This window comes from Zootoca vivipara, chromosome 12, assembly GCF_963506605.1.
Source record: "Zootoca vivipara chromosome 12, rZooViv1.1, whole genome shotgun sequence".
Classification (NCBI taxonomy): domain Eukaryota; kingdom Metazoa; phylum Chordata; class Lepidosauria; order Squamata; family Lacertidae; genus Zootoca; species Zootoca vivipara.
The window spans coordinates 12,576,638-12,596,069 of NC_083287.1; the positions used below are offsets into that span (position 1 = coordinate 12,576,638).

At 43.1% G+C, this 19,432-nt stretch overlaps 1 protein-coding gene across 2 annotated transcripts; it reads left to right on the plus strand.

Moving 5' to 3' along the window:
• The first annotated feature begins 6,760 nt into the window (after nucleotides 1-6,760).
• On the plus strand, nucleotides 6,761-18,613 carry LOC118092341 (phospholipase A and acyltransferase 4-like). 2 transcript variants are annotated; one of them, XM_035130289.2, is made up of 5 exons: nucleotides 6,761-6,894; nucleotides 10,105-10,190; nucleotides 14,043-14,142; nucleotides 14,538-14,806; nucleotides 15,423-18,611. In XM_035130289.2, the coding sequence occupies exons 2-5, from the start codon at nucleotides 10,182-10,184 to the stop codon at nucleotides 15,519-15,521; spliced, it is 477 nt and encodes a 158-aa protein (XP_034986180.2). In that variant the 5' UTR covers nucleotides 6,761-6,894; nucleotides 10,105-10,181; the 3' UTR covers nucleotides 15,522-18,611. The 2 variants fall into 2 exon arrangements, with proteins under 2 accessions (XP_034986180.2, XP_060136617.1); XM_060280634.1 differs by lacking the exon at nucleotides 10,105-10,190 and having other exon boundaries at nucleotides 6,805-6,894; nucleotides 15,423-18,613.
• The last annotated feature ends 819 nt before the right edge of the window (nucleotides 18,614-19,432 follow it).

A 19,432-nucleotide genomic window follows, 5' to 3' on the forward strand; every position in this document is an offset into this window, starting at 1 on the left:
CAAGGGTGTCAATAACTCCCCTGGCTGGCATTTCTTTCTTTCTCCACACCCTTCCGACAAGCTTCCAGGTGTCAAAAGGACTTGTGCTTTAGTAGAGTGTCGGATATCATCTTTGGCCGGAGCAAAATACCTTAAGGGCATCTCAAGAGCAACTTTATGAACACAGGGGCTGCTACAGTGCCAGTGATTATATATTGACAATTTATACAAATGGGAAACTCCAAGGAGCTCATTAAGTGCAAGTGATCATTCAGGTGGTCATTCAATGAATAGCGAGAGCCTGCTTCAGTGTGAGTTTTAAAAGGGGAAATTGAGCTCCCACCACCACAAAAATACAAAAAAAAATACAAATTGGGTAGCAATATGTTGTTGTAGCTGACACTTTTGAAATTACTGTGGTACAAAGAAATAGCGGAAATTCTTAGTTAGAAAAGAACAGTTTAGCTTAGTTTAATTGTGTGGGAGGTATAACATCTGATGGGTTTTAAAATGCTGCATCTATTCTTATACTCTGACTTGTTACTCGGTTAGTAACAAGTGTGCTAATATTATGATACCAAACAGTGAATTGTGGCATAAGCTTCCACGGATTACAATCCCCTTCATTGGATTCATGTAGTACCGTGTTTCCCCTTTTTTAAGACGTAGTCATTATATAAGCCATAGCAGGATTTCTAAGCAATTGCGCGATACAAGCCATACCCCGAAAATAAGACATACTGATAGACCCTTCACCCAGTAGCAATAACCCCCCTCCCGCCAGCCAACCCCCCCTTAAAAAATCTCCATTTTGCTGTCGCTCCACAGACACGTATTTCCTTTAAAAGCTTGTAAAAATGCACTGAAGAGCCGTAGCTGCTGGCTGCCGAAGCCTCGTGACCTCCGTGAGCGCGTCTGTCTCTCTCTCTCCCCCCGCCCCCTGCGCCTCTCTCTCTCTCTCTCACACACACACACACAGAGAGAGAGAGAGAGAGCACCCACCTCTCGCTTCCCCCCACCTTTCCCTTCCATTCTATGCGCCCACCCCTGAGTTGCCTGTTGATTTCCTCTTGACGGGAGAGGGGCGATTGAATGCAAAGGCTGTTTTCCCTTTAAGGGAGAGATCTCCGTGTGCGCGTCTGTGTCCTCTGTCTCTCTGTCTCTCTGTCTCTCTCTCTCTCACACACACAGAACCCACCTCTCGCTTCCCTCCACCTTTCCCTTCCATTCTATGCGTCCACCCATGAGTTGCCTGTTGATTTCCTCTTGACGGGAGAGGAGCGATTGAATGCAAAGGCTGTTTTCCCTTTAAGGGAGAGATCTCCGTGTGCGCGTCTGTGTCTCTCTGTCTCTCTGTCTCTCTCTCTCACACACACACAGAACCCACCTCTCGCTTCCCTCCACCTTTCCCTTCCATTCTATGCGTCCACCCATGAGTTGCCTGTTGATTTCCTCTTGACGGCAGTCTCCTGTGTCTGATTGTTGTCTCCTTGCAGCCTTCCTTTCTACCTTATGCTTGCTTGTCTGTGGAGCTGCCCCTTTAAGGATTTGTAAGTAGTCTGGATCGCAGTCCTTGCCTTGGGGACTTTTTTAAAAAAATTAAGGACTTTTTCCTTCTTGCTGTTTGTGAGCACAAAAGTTAAACTGCCGGTCCTAGCTTCCTTTACCCACAAAATTTTACCTTGCTAGCTCAATTGCTTCTTAATTGCTACCATTTACCAAGTCAGCAATCTTAATTGCTGTTTAGCTGGCTTCTTTGTTCTCAGCAGGTAGCTTCTTTGCTATCAGTGATAGCACTACAAAGTTCTGGTTACAGGTAGGTAGCCGTGTTGGTCTGGGTCGAAGTAAAATAAAAAAATTCCTTCAGTAGCACCTTAAAGACTCATACCAAAATAAAACTTAGTTGGTCTTTAAGGTGCTACTGAAGGATTTTTTTTATTTTAGCACTACAAAGTGTTACATTGTTGGAACTTAAGTCTTGGGCAGCTGGCTAGTAGAGATCCTTATTTGCTTTACTATAGGCTACTGCTAGGACTGTATCACACAGATAGATTCCATTATACTGGTTTAGATTTAAGAAGCTCCAGTGTAGCAGATTGCTATTAAGTGAGTCCCCACATCAGAGGAGAGAGAGAGCAGCCCTTTGCGAACATCCCAGGGCTGGGGAGAGAGGGCTGGGCCAGGGACGCACACCTCCCTTCCCTCAGACTCATAATAAAAATACGAGTAAGACATCCCACCAAAAATAAGCCACCCTGTGGTTTTTTGAGAAAAAAAAGTAATAAGACGGTGTCTTAAAAAAGGGGAAACACGGTATTATCCTGAGTTGAAAGTTACATATATATGCATGGTTTGTGGCCACATATTATTATAATGAAGGAAGGGGGAAATTGTACAAGTTTTGCACCAAGGGAGGAAATATGGGGATATTAAACCCATCAAAGCTAGATGGGTGAATGGGCCTATTCGCAATACCATTTGCATTACTGTTACGTGCATCCATCACATTTGACTGTAATTATCTCCACATTCGGCTGCAATTATCCCTACAAATTACTAAATGGCAATGCAGATGTAATATGTTTAGGATGCCTCTGAACCCTCCTGGAATTATGGCTAAGTGAATGAAAACACAGGGAAGACCAAAGGCAGGGTGGAAGAGAGACAAACGGATATCTCAGAATGTAAAGTGGAAAAGAGATACCGGCTATCTGAAAATGCTAATATATAATGTACACTGATATAAGAAATGGATAGTATATTGGAGAATGGAAACCCACTGTTACCTGAGATGCAATTGTTGCAGTGCCATCGATTTTAATTTTGAGTTCTTTTGTGGATAAGAGCTGCCTCAACTATTGATTTATATTACACAGGTTTCATGAATAAGGCTAGTGCCAAAATGAGTAGTTGGAGAAGCATCCTAGCAACAGAGCAATCATTCGGTTTGTTATTTCAGCAGACTCTGAATTCATTGTTGGAGCTATGCTCATCTTTATTACCAGTTTGCTTGCTTTAGATGTTCTCAGCATATTTGTTCCTCACAGCGATGGAAGAGCAGCAGTGGAGCCGGATCTAAAATATAATTTGCTGATTTGATGACAATTCTGTGGGAATGTTCAGGGAGGCAGGAGAGGATATATTGTTTAATGATATCCTTCCTAACTTGCGCTAGCAAGTTCTGTGTCTTAGCAGAGTTTAAACATTCCCCTTTAAACGCACAGCAGTTTGCTTGTTGCAGGTTGGTCTGAACCTCTCTATATAAATAGATTCCTGGTAAGATCCCTTTTTGTCCCTCTTAAAAAGAATATACACTGCAATCTTATTAAAGCAGTTTACTCACAATCACTCAGTTCACAGTTGGATCCTTGAAGGTAGACTTAGGTTACAAAACTATATACACATGTGGAACTATCCCATATGGGAGTTAGTTCCTAAGTGACTGCAAACAGCCATTCACTACTGCTCACACGTAGAACAGCAAAATGGAGAAAAAACAAAGGAAGGAGCTGTGCTCCCTTGGCCAGGTTGTGCCTCACACAATCTAGTCACATGCAGAGGAAGTTTTGTCCCAGCTCAGGAGGAAACAGGAAGTTTTCTCCTGGGTGATACAAAGCATTCCCTAGCATGTCCACTCTAGGAATGTTGTACTTGACTGCTATGTGTTTCACATCCCACAAATTCTCATTTAATTCACATTTTGGATATATGAGATAAGACAGACATCCCCAAACTGCGGCCCTCCAGATGTTTTGGCCTACAACTCCCATGATCCCTAGCTAACAGGACCAGTGGTCAGGGAAGATGGGAATTATAGTACAAAACATCTGGAGGGCCAAAGTTTGGGGATGCCTGAGATAAGATATGGCAGAGTCAAATGATGATGGTGATGATTTATACCCTGCCCATCTGGCTGGGTGTCCCCAGCCACTCTGGGCCACTTATAGCATGCTTTTCACATGTTGGGAACAGGGAGAGGAATCTTCCCTTCACCATTGTAAGAGATTTCCTCCTTCCATGAAAGCCTGCCCACGCCCTAAGACTTGGCAGAGGGGCCCTTTATATGTCCTATCATTGATGATGGTGATTAATAAAACATTAGTATCTCAAAGAGACATACAACAATAATGATGGAGACTCTGAATTCATGCTCTGAATTAAGAAGGTGTTTGCTTAATTTGATAAATTTCCCCCCCCCCATCCAGTGCTGCACTTGTCCCTGTTCTTATTATATTGTACGGTGTGTGTGTGTGTGTTCTATTTTATTTTATGGTTGGTTATAATTTTTGTTAGTCATCCTGGATGGTGCTCAGGCACCAGAAATGCAGATCTAGTTTTAATATATATAAATAAGATGCTATGTTTAGTTTATAAATTCTTGGAAGAAGAAAATGACAATTTCTGCTGATGTCTACAAACTCTTGTTCAGGTTTAATGCCAATGTTTTTAGCAGCAGGAGTCACATAAAGGTATCTTGCTGTACCATTACACTACAAAATGTTGGCCATTTAGGGATTTAGCTCAGAAGATCTCAAAGGGTCTACGTTTGTAGTCATGAAAAGACAGAGGCGCACCCCCCACACACACACACACAATTTTAAGTGTGATAAATGACAGCTTTCTGGACTTGAGTTATGCAAATAAAAAAAAAAGACCAGGTAGGAAAAAACTTCTGTAATATGCCAATTTGTTTTCCTCAGATTTAACTTTTGGGGCAAAACTTTGAACATCTTTTAAAAACCTGTAGACCTTCCCCTGCGTATCATAACATTGATGCATTTATTGTTGATGGAAAGAGAATGGTGTTTTTCTCATTGATAAAAAGATGTGTACGTTATCCTGGCATTGCTTTTCCTTTAAAGTAAACCGCATTAACTGAACAGCTTTGTCAGACAGGTAAGAAAACGTTTTCTCTATAATGGCCACTCAATGGCTAATTTTCATTAATTTTTTGGTTACGAACAAAATCCTGGTTCTTTGCGTTTAAGATTTAAGAGTCCTTGTGAAACTCAAGATGTGAGGAAATGTTTCTTTCTGATTTACAGGTTGCGCAGCTTTTGACAGTTCAGAGCTCTGCTTCTATATGGGTTTCTTTGGCTTTTTCAAGAAAGATGGAATTGCCACTTCGCTGTTTTGAAGCTAAGAAAAGGAGTCGTGCCAGTAATATTTTCTCCTTCCCTTTTGAACTGCCTTTTGGAAAAAGAATGGAGTGGCTATTTGTGCCTGATTGATGTTTTGGTTGTGAAAAACGTGAAACTTTGGGAAATCATTGCAAGTTCCATTTTCATGTTCCTAGCACTTTTGATATCCATTTGTTGATTTTATTTCAGACCAACTTAGAAACATGACCGGGTGTATTTATACTGCAAAGCAACCTCTGTCTTCCTTGCAAGGGTTGTCAACCTGGTGCCCGTGGGCGCCAGTGCACCCACCAGTAGCTCTTATGGTGCCACTAATTGTCCTTGGGTTTCGTTTAGGTGGTCTGTGGCGTGTTTGTAAAAATACAGTTAAAAACCATGCAGCATCTAATACAGCACATTACTATTGCTACAACCAGCAGAAAAGAGATTTTAAGGGTCATGGTCCCCAAATTTTATTCCAATCTTTGGGAAGAATTTGTGTGCTAGTATCTAGTTACCATATTTTAAGGGGTTCCATAGATCTGTAAGTTACATTAAGCAACACGGAGTACGATTTAGAAACTAATCCTCCCCTCCCCCACTCATTGTGCTTATAGAACTTTTCAAATTGTGTTAAGGTTCTCAGAGCTTCATTTGATTAAAATTAATCCAGTTAGTATTAAGATTTGACAAAGTTAAATTTATATAGTTAACTAGCTGGCCCTGCCACGCGTTGCTGTGGCTCAGTCTGTTAAATGGAGCCTCAGAGTCCCCCTGTTTTACACATGTTCTGTTTAGGCAGGTGCATCCCTGTGACTCCCCCCACCCTGTCCCTACCCATGATGCATCCCGGCCCCCCTCCCTCCACCCCCGGCTCATCCGTCTGATTGGCCCCACCCTATCATGACCCATGACCTATCCCGACTCCTCCTCCCCCCACCCAGTCGAGCCGCCACCTCCACCCGGCCCAGTCTGGAAAGCCGAGCAGAGATGCTGTGGAGATGGAAGTTTTCCTAGGTGTAGTACCAGTGTAGCCGTCGCTAGAAGGTGCCTGTTTTGCAACCTCTCCTGTGCTCCCAGCATGCACTTTCGTTTGATTTGTGAGTTCTGGAACACGGGGTTTTGGGGTTTTTACGTGGCCCAGGTGTGACATCTGTCTACGCAAATGGTTTATTCCTCCTCTTGTATTCCCATGTGACATTGTTTCAAAATTTGAATGCAATTGGGTCAAGCGGTTTCGGAGAAAAGTGGAAACACACCCACATGCCCTTTTTACATTTTATAGATAGATAGATAGATACAGGTTGATTGTTGGTATTGAAATCTCGTAATGTAACCTTTGGATCCACAAGGTTCAAATTGCTTATCTCTCCCTTGCTGAGAAAAAAACACTGGCTGATGCGAAAATGGGATTAATGGGAAAATAATAGGTGCAATCTTAGGTTGCCCAGTTTCCCATAGCCAGATAGTACAATTCTACATTTCCAGTATTGATTGAACCACTTCCTTATTCCTATGTCCTTAGTGTAAACTTAAACGTATATGTTCAACACCCTGATTCTTTTTTGCTCCTTCAGAAGCAATTCTAAAGTGACGTACCTGTAATTAAATGAAACAGGCGGTTTCCAGGAAAGCACACTGAATGTGGGCAAATGACAATGAAAAGGAAAGTGTAGCCAATACTGCAAATAGGTGTGGCGTTGGGAAGCAAATAAAAATCTTCTGTTTGACCACAAAGCACACTGCACCGATGGCGATGGAAACGGCAGCTCCTGCGACTCAAAAGAGAGAAAAGGTTAGTTTTGAAATGTATCAAGCTTCTAGTAGTTGGGAGGCATATCGGTGGCCGTTTACCTGTTTGTTTGTTTTTTTTACGACTGATTAGCAAAATGCCTGTCATGCCAATGAGGAGAATATACATGGAGGTACGTGGTGTCTTAGACTGAGTCAGAACTATTGGCCCATGTGGCTCAGTAATGTCCACACTGACTGGCTAGGGCTCTCTGGGGCTTCTGACAGGGGTCAGAATATACCTCCATATACATTCTCCTCATTGTCAGAATGTCCCCTGGAGATGTTGGTAGCTGAACTTAGGACCTTTTGCATAGTATTGAGTAAGGCCATTCCTTGTATGGTCCCCCTCAGTGAAAGACAGTGTTGTCCCATTCACTACCAAGGAGTTCACAAGTCCAGTGTGTTAGTTTCCCCCCCATAAGTATGAATGGTAAAAGAAATTAAAATGGGAGAAAATAAAGTGGTACATTTAGGAATAGCGGTGAGGTGAAGGCTCAGTCTGATCTCAGTCCCTGGTGACTCCAGACATTGGAATTCAAGACAACTTTTATTTGTGTGGCACTGCCCTGGGATAATGTGGTGCATTAATTTGAATTTTGTTTAAAAAGTAAGTGAATATTCCTGAACATATCTACTAAGAAGTTTCTATGAACACTAATCTCAGTATGATGCTACATAGGAAAACGCAAAAGAAAATTATACAGTATATAAATATTTTATATTTTATATAAATATTTTATTTATTAAAAAAGCTGTGCTTTTTTGGAAAAAAAATTATGCTAGATCCCTCACTGATGGGCAAGGTATGCTTTGTCCTAATTTGATGCAATTTGGTTCAGCGGTTACGGAGAAAGGCTGTGATGTGACCTCTGCGTGTGCAATGCCTACATTTATATATATATAGATGGCCTGAGGTCATCAAAGTAAAGTACAAGATTAAAAATTTTAAAAATACCAAAAAAAGAAAAAAAGGAATTCTAAAAATGATGAGACCATTCCTACACACTCAAAACGCAATGAAACCATTCCTACCAATGTACAAGTCATAAATGACTGGGTTGTGCCTTCTTAAACAAAACTGTCTCCAACGTTCAGTAATGTTGAACAGAGTCCCATCTGTCTCAATATGTTTTTTCTTCCTGGTTTTGGTTCCCATCTGAGATCAAAAGTGGCAGACGCTCTGGCCAAACCCACAACACGTAGCTAGCATGCTGCTTTTGACTTGATGGGTTACAGATTATTCACATCTGATTTACACACACACACACACACACACACACACACACACACACACACCATGTCAGTGAGGTTTCTGCAAGCCTCTTAGTAGCAGGTTTTGTAGAGGGATCCAATGGGAGGAATTGTTTCAACATAAATACAGGGAGCGTTGTGATTTTCTCTTTTGGTGGAAACCATTTTTCATTGAATGGTATTCCAGTTCTTTCTTTTCTTTTCTTTTCTTTCTTTCTTTCTTTCTCTTTCTTTCTTTCTGCCATGAATAAAAAAAATCTAGTTAAGAGAAACTCATGAACAACGACACCATGATTAAAAATTAAAGGAGCAGGGGGGAAAAGATATCCAAGGCACATCATTATTTAAAAATATTGAAAGAGAATGTCCCCTGGTCTTCAAAGGTGGCTTTTCAAAGGGGATGGGCAGGCTGGGAATCCTCATGCATTCATGGTAGGTTAAGCATAGCCCTTTGGTTGCTGGTGTTTGGAGTTTGCAAATAGTCATACCTTGGCTCCCGAACATCTTGGGAGTCGAACGTTCTGGCTCCAAAATGATCTAATACCAGAAGTGAGTGTTCCAGTTTTCAAAACTTCTTTTGGAAGCCGAACGTCTGACAGGAGCTTCCTGCAGCCGATCAGAACTCCAAGCTTTGGAAGTCGAACGGACTTCTGAGGTACGACTGTACTTGGAAATTGTGTTGATGAAATAAAGACGTTTCATTACTAAAAACAGGTGCATGTTGAATACTTAAAACACACACAAAAAAAACTTCTAAAATTGAAGGCTTACAGGATCCATTGAAACTTAAGAAAAGTGTTTCACGTACCGGTCCACCCATTTGCAGCTTCAGAAATATGGAAATGGTGTTAATGCAACTGAGCTCAAATTAGTTACTTGACAACAGAGCTCAATTTAAAAAGGTAGAACAAAATGCTGGTAGTGAGCTATTAATTAGGCCTTATCTGGTTCAGTACTCTTAATTTTGAAATAAATTGATGGTTGCTTAGCAGCTATTAATAGACCAATCTGAACAGCACATGGTCTTTAATAACAAACACACTTCTTTGAAAATGGATCAAAGTGACACTGAGAAGCCTTCTTTCCACATGGATTTGCTTAACATTAGAGTCTAACAGAATATTATGTGCAGCAGGTGGGCTGCTATTTTGGCACAATTACAGGGAGCCACAAACACAAGCCACATATCCGTTCTCCAAGACATCTGAACGTGGCATTTCTTCATTTTGAAAATTACCAGACTGCCCCATTTGCGGGTGGCAAATGGGAAGGGCCATTTTTTTCAGGTTTTTCAGGTGAGGGTAAATTCTTATGAGAAGTCCTTCTGCATACTTCTTAAACTTCTGGAAACAAGATCAGGCTGAGGATCCAAGAGCTTACTGGGAGCTCTTTGGAAGATTCCTAGGGTGTTTAATGCTGTGAATCTTTACCTACAGTCAACCCATATAACTATGCAGGCCCTATATCACAAAATGCCAATAAGTCTCCAGTGACTTCATTGCAATGGAAGCAGAACCTGAGGTCATTCTGAGCCCCTGAACTTACTCAATGCTTGGAGAATTGGGGGACACAAACACACAGAGAGACAGAGAATTGGGGGACACACAAACACACACAGAGGTGTAAGTCTTTTCCTTTCACCTCTAGAATAAAGTTACCAGACATCCCCGTTTCCCGGAGACAGTCCCCGGATTTACAAAGTCTGTCTATTTACTGGTAGTAGAAAGTTGAAAAGTGTCCCTGGATTCATTAAAAAAAAATCTGGTAACCTTACTCTAGAAGTGAAAGGAACCAGGAATGACCTCTGTTGGGGTGGGGCTCTTGGCCTTTTTGGCATGTGGAAATCTATCCTGGCACAGAAAACGCTGTGGCCTGCTGTTTTTCTACACTAAGGAAGTGTTGCCGGGAGATGTTATATTGACGTCAACAGTTGCCTTGATGGTAACATATTTTTTTTAAGGATATAAAGTGAAAACGAAACTGAAAAAGATCAAAAAATATCTGATTGAAAGGAGAGGAAGGTGAGAGCAGAACATAATGGCTCAGGTAAGAACCCCTTTGAATAGGGGACATTGTTTATCGATCCCCACCCAGTCCAAAATGCCTTCCCTTTGATTGTCTTCCCTTTGACTGTTTTTTCAAAGTAAGAGTTGCCACTTGACTTGCTGCTTGCCTTATGCTGCTGTCTCTGGCTGCAAGGCAACGTACACTTTCTTTTCTTGTCTTGTCATTGAACACAGTGAGACTTACTTGAGAGTAAGACTGCTTAGGATAGTTTTTTCTCTAGCTCAGAGCTTTCCAAACTGTGTGTTGCGACACATTCGTGTGTCGGCTGCAGTGTGTAGGTGTGTCACGCAAATGCTCCCTGCGCTCCTCCCGGGGTTGGAAAGGGGTTAGTTTAACCTCTGGTTTGCTAGTGAAACTGAATTACTGTGTCACAAAATGATGCGTGTATAAAAAGTGTGTCACCAGCATGAAAAGTTTGGAAAGCTCTGCTTTAGCTCCTTTCCCCTACCTTGCAAGTCTGACTTACAAAAATTGCAATGAATAATCACAGGGTCCAAAGGTTGCAAAAGTAATCTACTTGTGGGGTGGGGGAAAGAGAGTGAGGCTCCTACAAGCCATGGATACTAAGTTTTGATTTTTTTGCAAAAGGACAACTCTGAATCAAATCCACAATAATAGCAGCAGCTGAACAGGGCGGCGGCAGCAGCAGCAGGGGTGAGCAGAGCCGGCGCGTCCATTTAGGCAAACTAGGCAGTTGCCTAGGGTGCCAAAATGGAGGGGTTGTTGGCTAGCCTGATCCCCAAACCCCGCGCTGCCGCCCGCCGCCACCCTCCCACGGCGAGCCTGTGGCTTCCTTTTTTATTTTTTTCATCGCTGCCGCCCTCCCACGGCGCGCCTGTGGCTTCCTTTTTAAAAATTTTTCCTGAGGCTGCCGGGCTGGGTGGGGGCGGGGCTGGGACCCTGGGAGGAGGCAGGGCCGTCTCTAGGCCCGGGCTGGGTGGTGTGGGGCGCCAGGGCGCCCACCAGGGGCGCCGCTGCGCCCACCCACCAGCTGATGGTCGGAGAAGCGCTGCACTTCCACGCAGTCCGTACGGGATCATGGTGAGGCTCTGGCGCCAGAGCCAGAGCCAGAGCCTCACCGTGACGCGGTTGTGCCCACGCCGGGGGAAGGGGAGGGGCGGTCCCTTGGCTTCTGCTCAGCTCGTCCAGAGGCAGAAGGAAGGCGGGAGGCTCCCAGCCCCCTTTCCCCTTCTCCTTCCTTATATTATACTTTTATTGCTTCTTCAAAGACCTACGGTTTTTCAGGTAATGCACTTCTCTTATTTTCAGATATCATTGATTAATTTTACGAAACTGTAGTTTGTCAATAGGATATTTTTTCAAGCCATTTTGAGCAGGCAAGTTCATGGCTGGGAAGCAAAGGAGTCATCCCTCCTTCATCCGCACCTTCTGATCCCTGTGTAGGACTCCTTCCTTCCCCCTCACCACAATTAACTTGGGTAGAAGGCTTCTTTGAAGCCCAGCTACAATGGAAGATGGGGGATTCCAAGGTGGGTGTGCTCTGTTATATACATTCTATGTCATGCCAGTTTATTTTATTTATTTTTTATTTAACAGACTCTATATACACTTAGTCAACAAGGAGCTCTAAGTAATTTACAATATGAGAAACCTTTTTAAAAAGATACTGTACTGACATGTTATGAGGCGCCACTGCCTGCATCTCTCGCCCTCAGCCCCGCGGGGAGAGCGAGGAAGGCAGGGTGGCCAAGAGCGCCGAGACTCCTCCTCGTCAGGCTGAAGGGCCCATGGGGCGGTCTGAAGCCCTTGGCGCCCAGAGCACGATTTGAGGCAGCAGCTCCCAGGGGCGGATCGGGCGAGGGCAACCCGCGGGCAATCCATGGGCACGACTGAGGGAGGCCCTTGGAGCTTCTCCTGCTGGGACAGCGTTGTCAGCGGAGCCTGAAGCTCTTCCTCTCGGGTTCCGGGTTTGAGCCCACGTGGGGCAAAAGATTCCTGCATGGCCGGGGGTGGACTAGATGACCCTCGGGGTCCGTCGAACTTGATTCCAACTTCAGATTCTCTCTGCTTGGACGACCGGGCAGTGGACAACAACGGCAGCCGGCTGAAATCAGCCCCGGCGCTGGCCCGTGGCTGCCCTCGCCCTGCCGACATGCCCCGTCCAGTCCCGGCCCCACGGCCATGTTTTCTGACCCGGGGCGCGGCCCTCCTTGTGCTTCCCATGAGGTGAGGCTTCCTCCCGGTGGCGGCACCCATCTCGCCTGCGCCCTCCTTGCTGCACTCCCGCCGGGGCAGACGGCGCTCACCTGCCTGCCCTTGGGGCATCCCTCCCGCCACTCGAAACAGGAAAGTGACTGAGTAGAGCGTGGAAGAAGAACGCGCACTTGCCGAGATCTTCAGGCTCCTCCCCTCCCGCGCCTCCTTGGCCAATCGCCGAGCGGGAAGGCGGGGGGGACACCAGAAGGTGATCTCGCCTAGGACGCAAAAAACCCTAGCACCGGGCCTGGGGGTGAGGAATGAAGTGGACGTCCCTGTGACTGAGGTGGCATCTGTTTCTTGATACGCCACTGCTCTTATAATCTTCTGCTGCCTCTGGGAGACATTTGGATTGCCCCCTCAGGAATGTGGCAGGACGTAGAAACCCAGTCACTACAGCGTCCTGGGTGTAGGCACCAAGTCTGCTGATAATGATGCCACATATTTGTTGGAAATGGAAAGAGAAGAAAAGCACCTTTTATCATATGTGGTGGGCATGTAAAATGACTAAGAGCTTCTGGGAGATGATATACAGTGAACTGGGGGGAAAAAAAGTTTTTAAAAGACATTTGTAAAAAGTCCAGAAGCTTTTCTTTTAGGAATAATCAATGCACTTATGGGTCAGGGGGAAAAATCTCTTCATGTACACAATTATGGCAGTGTGAATGGAATATGCTCGGAAATGGAAGGAGGGCACAATACCAGCATAGGAGGACTGGCAGATGAAATTGATATACCGAAAAATATACAAATGGCCAGAGTTGCCATTTGGGCGGATTTTTAAAAGCTGGAATCAGCAAAAATCAGCCAGGACGTAAGACAGCCCTAGAATAAGAAAGAACTTTTAAGGGAGACTATATACCTTAGACACCCACGCCCCACATCAGTGTCAGACTCATAATACACCTACCCCTGCATTAAATAAATATGATTGTGTTGATAACCGCCTGACACCTCCGGAAGAAGCTTCCTTTGGAGAGCTACCAGCGACTGCACAACAGGAAATAATCAACAGGCTGGACTCCAACAACAGCTCATATGTGTATTCCACAATAGAGCTTCCTTGAATATCTGAGCCAAGCCCTATGGACGTGGAAGAGCCAACTCTCCAAAGCCCATTGTCAAAAAATGTGGCTCCTTCATCGGGTGACAGGGCTACCTATAAGGAAGTAGACCCCTGCCCCTCATCACAAGAGAAGGAAAGTCAATAGAAAATGTATGGTTTGTATTTTGGCTTAATATTATTGTGCAAATTTGTAAAACTGAAAATGATAAATACAATAAAAAAGATAATGATGCCACAGAGTGAGGTCTGGGAGAAATATTTGCCATAACCTACACAGGTGTGGTCCTCTAGACGTGGTTGGATTCCAACTCCCACCAGCCCTAGCCACTATAGCTTATGTCCTGGGGTTATGGGAGTTGTAGTCCAGCAACATCTGGAAAGCGACAAGTTTTCCATCCCTGAGCTACAGTATAAAAGAAAAGGCTGTCTCTATGGCTGTGATCCTATGTACTTTGGAGTATGTTTCATTGAACCTAGTGGGACTTACTTCTGAGTAAACTTGCACAGCTGTTTAGTCAAGGAAAACACTGGTTACTTTCTTCTTGCAGAATCCAAAGCCTGGAGACCAGATTGAGATTTATCGAATTGGTTACCAACACTGGGCTATCTACATAGGCAATGGATATGTGGTCCACCTGACTTCTGCAGGTAAGAGGTTCTCATTATTTCCTAGGAAGGGTGATTTTATGAGAGGGAAGAATAAGATAGAGAACACTGTCAGATTACCCCTGAAGAAACGCAGCCCTTGATGGGGGGGGGGGAAAGGTTCCCCACCACTGGTTTGGGACTAATAGTTCCTGGATGTTCTATGCCCTGATACTTACAATTGTTGTAAGCCAGTTAGAGGGCTGCTTTGGAGCCAAGAGATTGATTGAATATTGGTTGGTTGTAAGTTGCTAACAACCAACTAACATTTCTTTTAAAAAAATTGTCAAAAAACAGCAACTGATGTCTTCTTGAGACAATGTTGTTGATGAAATGCAGGGAATATAGGCCTAATGGTCACTGTTTCTGAGTTTCTTTTCTCTCTCTCTGTTCTTGAGATGGGGGTACAGGAAGCTTTTCCACTATTCCTCTGTCTGCCGACACAAAAAAGGCAGTGGTGAAGAAAGAAGAGCTTTCGAAAGTGGTGGGAAAAGACTACTGGAAGGTCAACAACGAGAAGGACAGAAAATATAAAGTCAGGCCTGTAAATGAAATAATTAGCACTGCAAATGAACGTGTTGGAATGGAGATAGACTACAATGTGGTCACGATGAACTGCGAACATTTTGCCACCTCACTACGATATGGCCAACCTGATAGTAGACAGGTGTGTAGAATTCATTCACGTTTTCGTAATGGCAATCTGTGCTGTGATGCTGAAATTCCTTCTAAATTCCTGATCCTGACAAAATGAGGTGAGATTAAGAAGCAATTAATTTAATTTTTATGTAGATTTAATTTCTAACCCCCATTTACAAAGATGGGGAGCAGAACTGAACATTTACTGGAATATGTTGAAGGACTGCAAACCAGAACAACAACAACAAAAATCATAACATTTAAAAATAACTTGAGTTCATACATTTAACTTGTCTGAAGGAACAAATGAGAAGATTAAAAACTCAGAACTCAGGTTTCCAAATTAATGACAGGCTTGTAACTGTGATGAAAAATGTTGGGTCTGTATTCCTTTAATATTTTTCAAACTATAGCCACAGAACTCAGATTTTTGCACCAAAGCATGCTCTGTTACATGGAATTATTTTTTAATGCATACTTTAAACCCAGATTTAATTGCCTTGGAATCTGAGAATTTCAAATCTGGCTATTTTCTGTTTCCAAAATAAAATTTAAAGCAAAGTTTCATATCAACTCTGTTGTGAGAAATGAAGGACCGTCAGTCACTGTGAATAAAAATGCTTAAACCTCTTATTTTTTTGCAGGCAGAAGCAAACCTCTGGGGGACACTTGCTGCTACTGCAGGAGCTGTGGTCTTGGGTGCGATGTGTGCAACAGCTGTGAAAATTGTTAAACACCATTAGTCAGTGTTCAATATAGGATGAGACATGTGAACAATCTAAAATACTGTTGGGGGGCAATCCTACGTTGGATTCTAACAAGATCCCATTATTGAATAAAAACAAAAACATCAAATCAATCAAGATTCAGGTTTTCTCTCTTTATCCATTGGTGTGAATTTTGGTGCATTGTTTTGTAAAGGGCTGATGAGTTAAGAATTTGAATGTGAATTGAATCAAATTTCTCCCTGCTGCCTCTAGATGTGGTAGAGGACATTGACCAATGCTGAAGTAAGGTTCAGTTGCCAGTCTGGTCAGCTGCTGTACATGGAGTGGAGGATGCCACCATCTTGTTTCAGGCCACCCTTGACACGTACAACATTTAGCTGCAGGCCTTGGTTGTTAAAAATCAATACAGTATGTGCCTTTATAAAGAATCCCACAACAGTGTAGCTTGTGAATTCATTGGTACAGTCATACCCTGGTTTTCAAATTTAATCCATTCCGGGAGTCCATTCCAAGGTGCAGCTTCCGATTGGCTGCAGGAGCTTCCTGCACGCAATTGGAAGCCGCGGGAGCCACGTCGTATATTCAGTTTCCTAAAAACGTTCACAAACTGGAATCCTCACTTCTGGGTTTACGGTGTTCGGCAGCCAGAACGTTCGACTTGCAAGGTGTTTGCCAACCAAGGTATGACTGTATTCACGGTTTCATAGCCCCCTTCAAGGGAGGAGAGAAAAGAATCTGATTTACTTGTGTGTTTCGCTGAAATCTCTGCCCTCCATTCAAACTCCCTCTTCCTTCACCCCAACCTCCCATTTCCCTCTGGTCACAGTTCATTGCTACTGCACTCCTGAAGTAAAATGCCTTGTGGCATGAGTCTGAAATGTAATCACAGACCTTTCCACTTTCAATCTAAAGTTCTCCCTACGGAGTTAATGCAAAAGCCAGCTTCAAATGTTTCGGAGAAAAGTCAGGTGGCCCTTTCGCTGTTCTTACCCTCATGACTGCCCACTGTGATGTCTAAAAATTGTGTGACGATTTAAAACTGCTCAGTGTACACTAGGTTCCTTTAACTCCGTTTCATGCAGAAGTATTTAACCGTGATCTTTTGACTAATCACATTTAGGCTTTACAAGTAATTGAGGTGTTCAGAATTGTTTCATTTTTAACATCCAGGGGATTCAGGCATCTGGATTGGACAAGTGCTATTTTTCTACAAAAAGAGATGCCAGAACTCACTATGAACTCCCTTGTTCTCTTATAATGGCAATGGTGTCCACCTGCGAGGGGCCAGAACTGAGTTCTGGTGAGTTCCGGCTGAAGAAAAAAGCCCTGGATATTAACCAGTTATACTGGGGTGCGGGGGTTGAACTGAGACAATATTTTAGTTGTTACAGGGACACATCATTCAAATTCTGTACACATTTCATGGCATAAGCTCCATATCAAATTAAAATGCTACAGATGGGATATTGGGGGAGCAAAAAAAAAAAAAAGGTTCAAGCGTTTTGTCACAAAGCTAAGTTAGGTGACTTGTAAAGTATGTCACGCAGCAACCAAGGCTTGACACAAACCACATTTTACTGTGTTAACTCGGCAGATGTACTGGTAGGTCTGACATGGAGAACCTATTACAAGAACATTCACAAGAGGATTTTTGGGAAGTGCTTGTTCTAAAACAGGACATTAAATTCCACTTCTTTAACCACTTTTAGACTTTTTTTAAAAAAATATAAGGCTGCAATTTAGTTAAATAAATAAATCATATTATTAGTATGAAGAGTAGTAGCAAATATTTCATATCTACAGTATCTATCTATCTATAATTTTTATTAAATTTTCTGTTTTACAATTTTGAATACTCACTTAAACATCCTTAAAATATCAATGACTTCCCTTCTCTTTCCATGGTTCATTTTGCATACCATAAATCCCTGCATATTTTACATAAACTAAACCATTCAGTATTCCATTATTACATCAATCAAAACTTATTTACACTGTTGAATTTATTTACACTGTTAAACTTATTTACACTGTTGAATGCTGTCAACATTTTCAGCTGTACACAATTATTTCTCATATACAGTGGTACCTCGGTTTATGAACACAATTGGTTCTGGAAGTCTGTTCATAAACTGAAGCGAACTTTCCCATTGAAAGTAATGGAAAGTGGATTAATCTGTTCCAGACGGTCCACGGAGTACTTAAACTGAAGCATTCATAAACTGAAGCGAACTTTCTCATTGAAAGTAATGGAAAGTGGATTAATTTGTTCCAGACGGGTCCACGGAGTACGCAACCTGAAGCGTACTTAACCCGAAGCATGGGTGTAATTGGTTCCGGAAGTCTGTTCATAAACTGAAGCGTTCATAAACTGAACCGAACTTTCCCATTTAAAGTAATGGAAAGTGAATTAATCCGTTCCAGATGGGTCTGCGGTGTTTGTAAACCGAAAATTCATAAACCAAGGTGTTCATAAACCAAGGTTCCACTGTATTCAATAAACATTGTCCGATCTTCTCTAAAAATGTGTTCTTCTTGTTCTCTTCTATATTGTTAAGTCCGCAAGCAAGTTGCCATTCTTCTTTAGTTGGGACCTCGCTCGTTTTCCATTTTGGGGTTAGTAGCAAACATTTCCATCCTGCTCTTAAATGCCAAACAATTATATATACGCACAGTAACATTAAAACAACACAGAAATCTTACCATAGGCTTACACAGTCTCCTTTTAATATAAATGCGCCAGGCCTCACTATAGCAGCCCTTCTCACCACCAGAAGAAGCTTGGACAAAGAGGTAAGTCTTCAGGTGGCACAGAAAATCAAGCAATGTAAGCGCCAATTAAGCTTCAAGGGGGGGGGGCAGCATCTCACAACCAGGGCAGCTACCACCAAGAAGGCCCTGTCTCAGATTACTGAACTGCATACTTCATCTGGAGGCGGAAGAACAAGATGAGCCTCATTGATGGATCTTAAAGCCAAGGTAGGATAGGTTATGGGCTAAATCATGGGCAGGCAAACTAAGGCCCGGGGGCCAGATCCGGCCCAATCGCCTTCTAAATCCAGCCCGTGGACAGTGCAGGAATCAGCATGTTTTTACATGAGTAGAATGTGCCCTTTTATTTAAAACACATCTCTGGGTTATTTGTGGGGTCAGCCTGGTGTTTTTACATGAGTAGAATGTGTGCTTTTATTTAAATTGCATCTCTGGGTTATTTGTGGGGCATAGGAATTTGTTCATTATTTATTTCCCAAAATATAGTCCGGCCCCCCACAAGGGCTGAGGGACCAGCCCCCTGCTGAAAAAGTTTGCTGACCCCTGGGCTAAATCATATAAGTTTAACTCAGTTAATCAACTGGATGAATTTGCATATATTTGCACATAGATAAAACAATATTACTGAAGGGGGAAATAACAACAACAACAACACAACAACTTATTATTTATACCCCGCTCATCTGGCTGGGTTTCCCCAGCCACTCTGGGCGGCTTCCAACAGAAATATTAAAATACAATAATTTATTAAATATTAAAAGCTTCCCTAAACAGGGCTGCTTTCAGATGTCGTCTAAAAGTCTGGTAGTTGTTTTTCTCTTTGGCATCTGGTGGGAGGGTGTTCCACAGGGTGGGTGCCACTACCGAGAAGGCCCTCTGCCTGGTTTCCTGTAACTTGGCTTCTCGCAGCCTTCACTGGTTCTGATTTGAAAGAGAGGTAGAGCTGGGTATCATCCGTATACTGATGGACACTCAGCCCAAACCTCCTGATGATCTCTCCCAACGGCTGCATATAGATGTTAAAAAGCATGGGGGAGAGGACAGAACCCTGAGGCACCCCAAAAGTGAGGGGGGGGGGAAGGCACACGTTGTTTTTATATGACACTTATGTGCTGTGTGTGGCGGTGGGGAAAAGATAACACAGGGGCATAGGA

Coding starts and splice junctions, on each gene's coding strand:
- LOC118092341 (XM_060280634.1), top strand. CDS start 6,850: ATGGCGATGGAAACGGCAGCTCCTGCGACTCAAAAGAGAGAAAAG. Junction 14,143..14,537: donor GGTCCACCTGACTTCTGCAG/GTAAGAGGTTCT, acceptor TCTGTTCTTGAG/ATGGGGGTACAGGAAGCTTT. Junction 14,807..15,422: donor GCCAACCTGATAGTAGACAG/GTGTGTAGAATT, acceptor ATTTTTTTGCAG/GCAGAAGCAAACCTCTGGGG.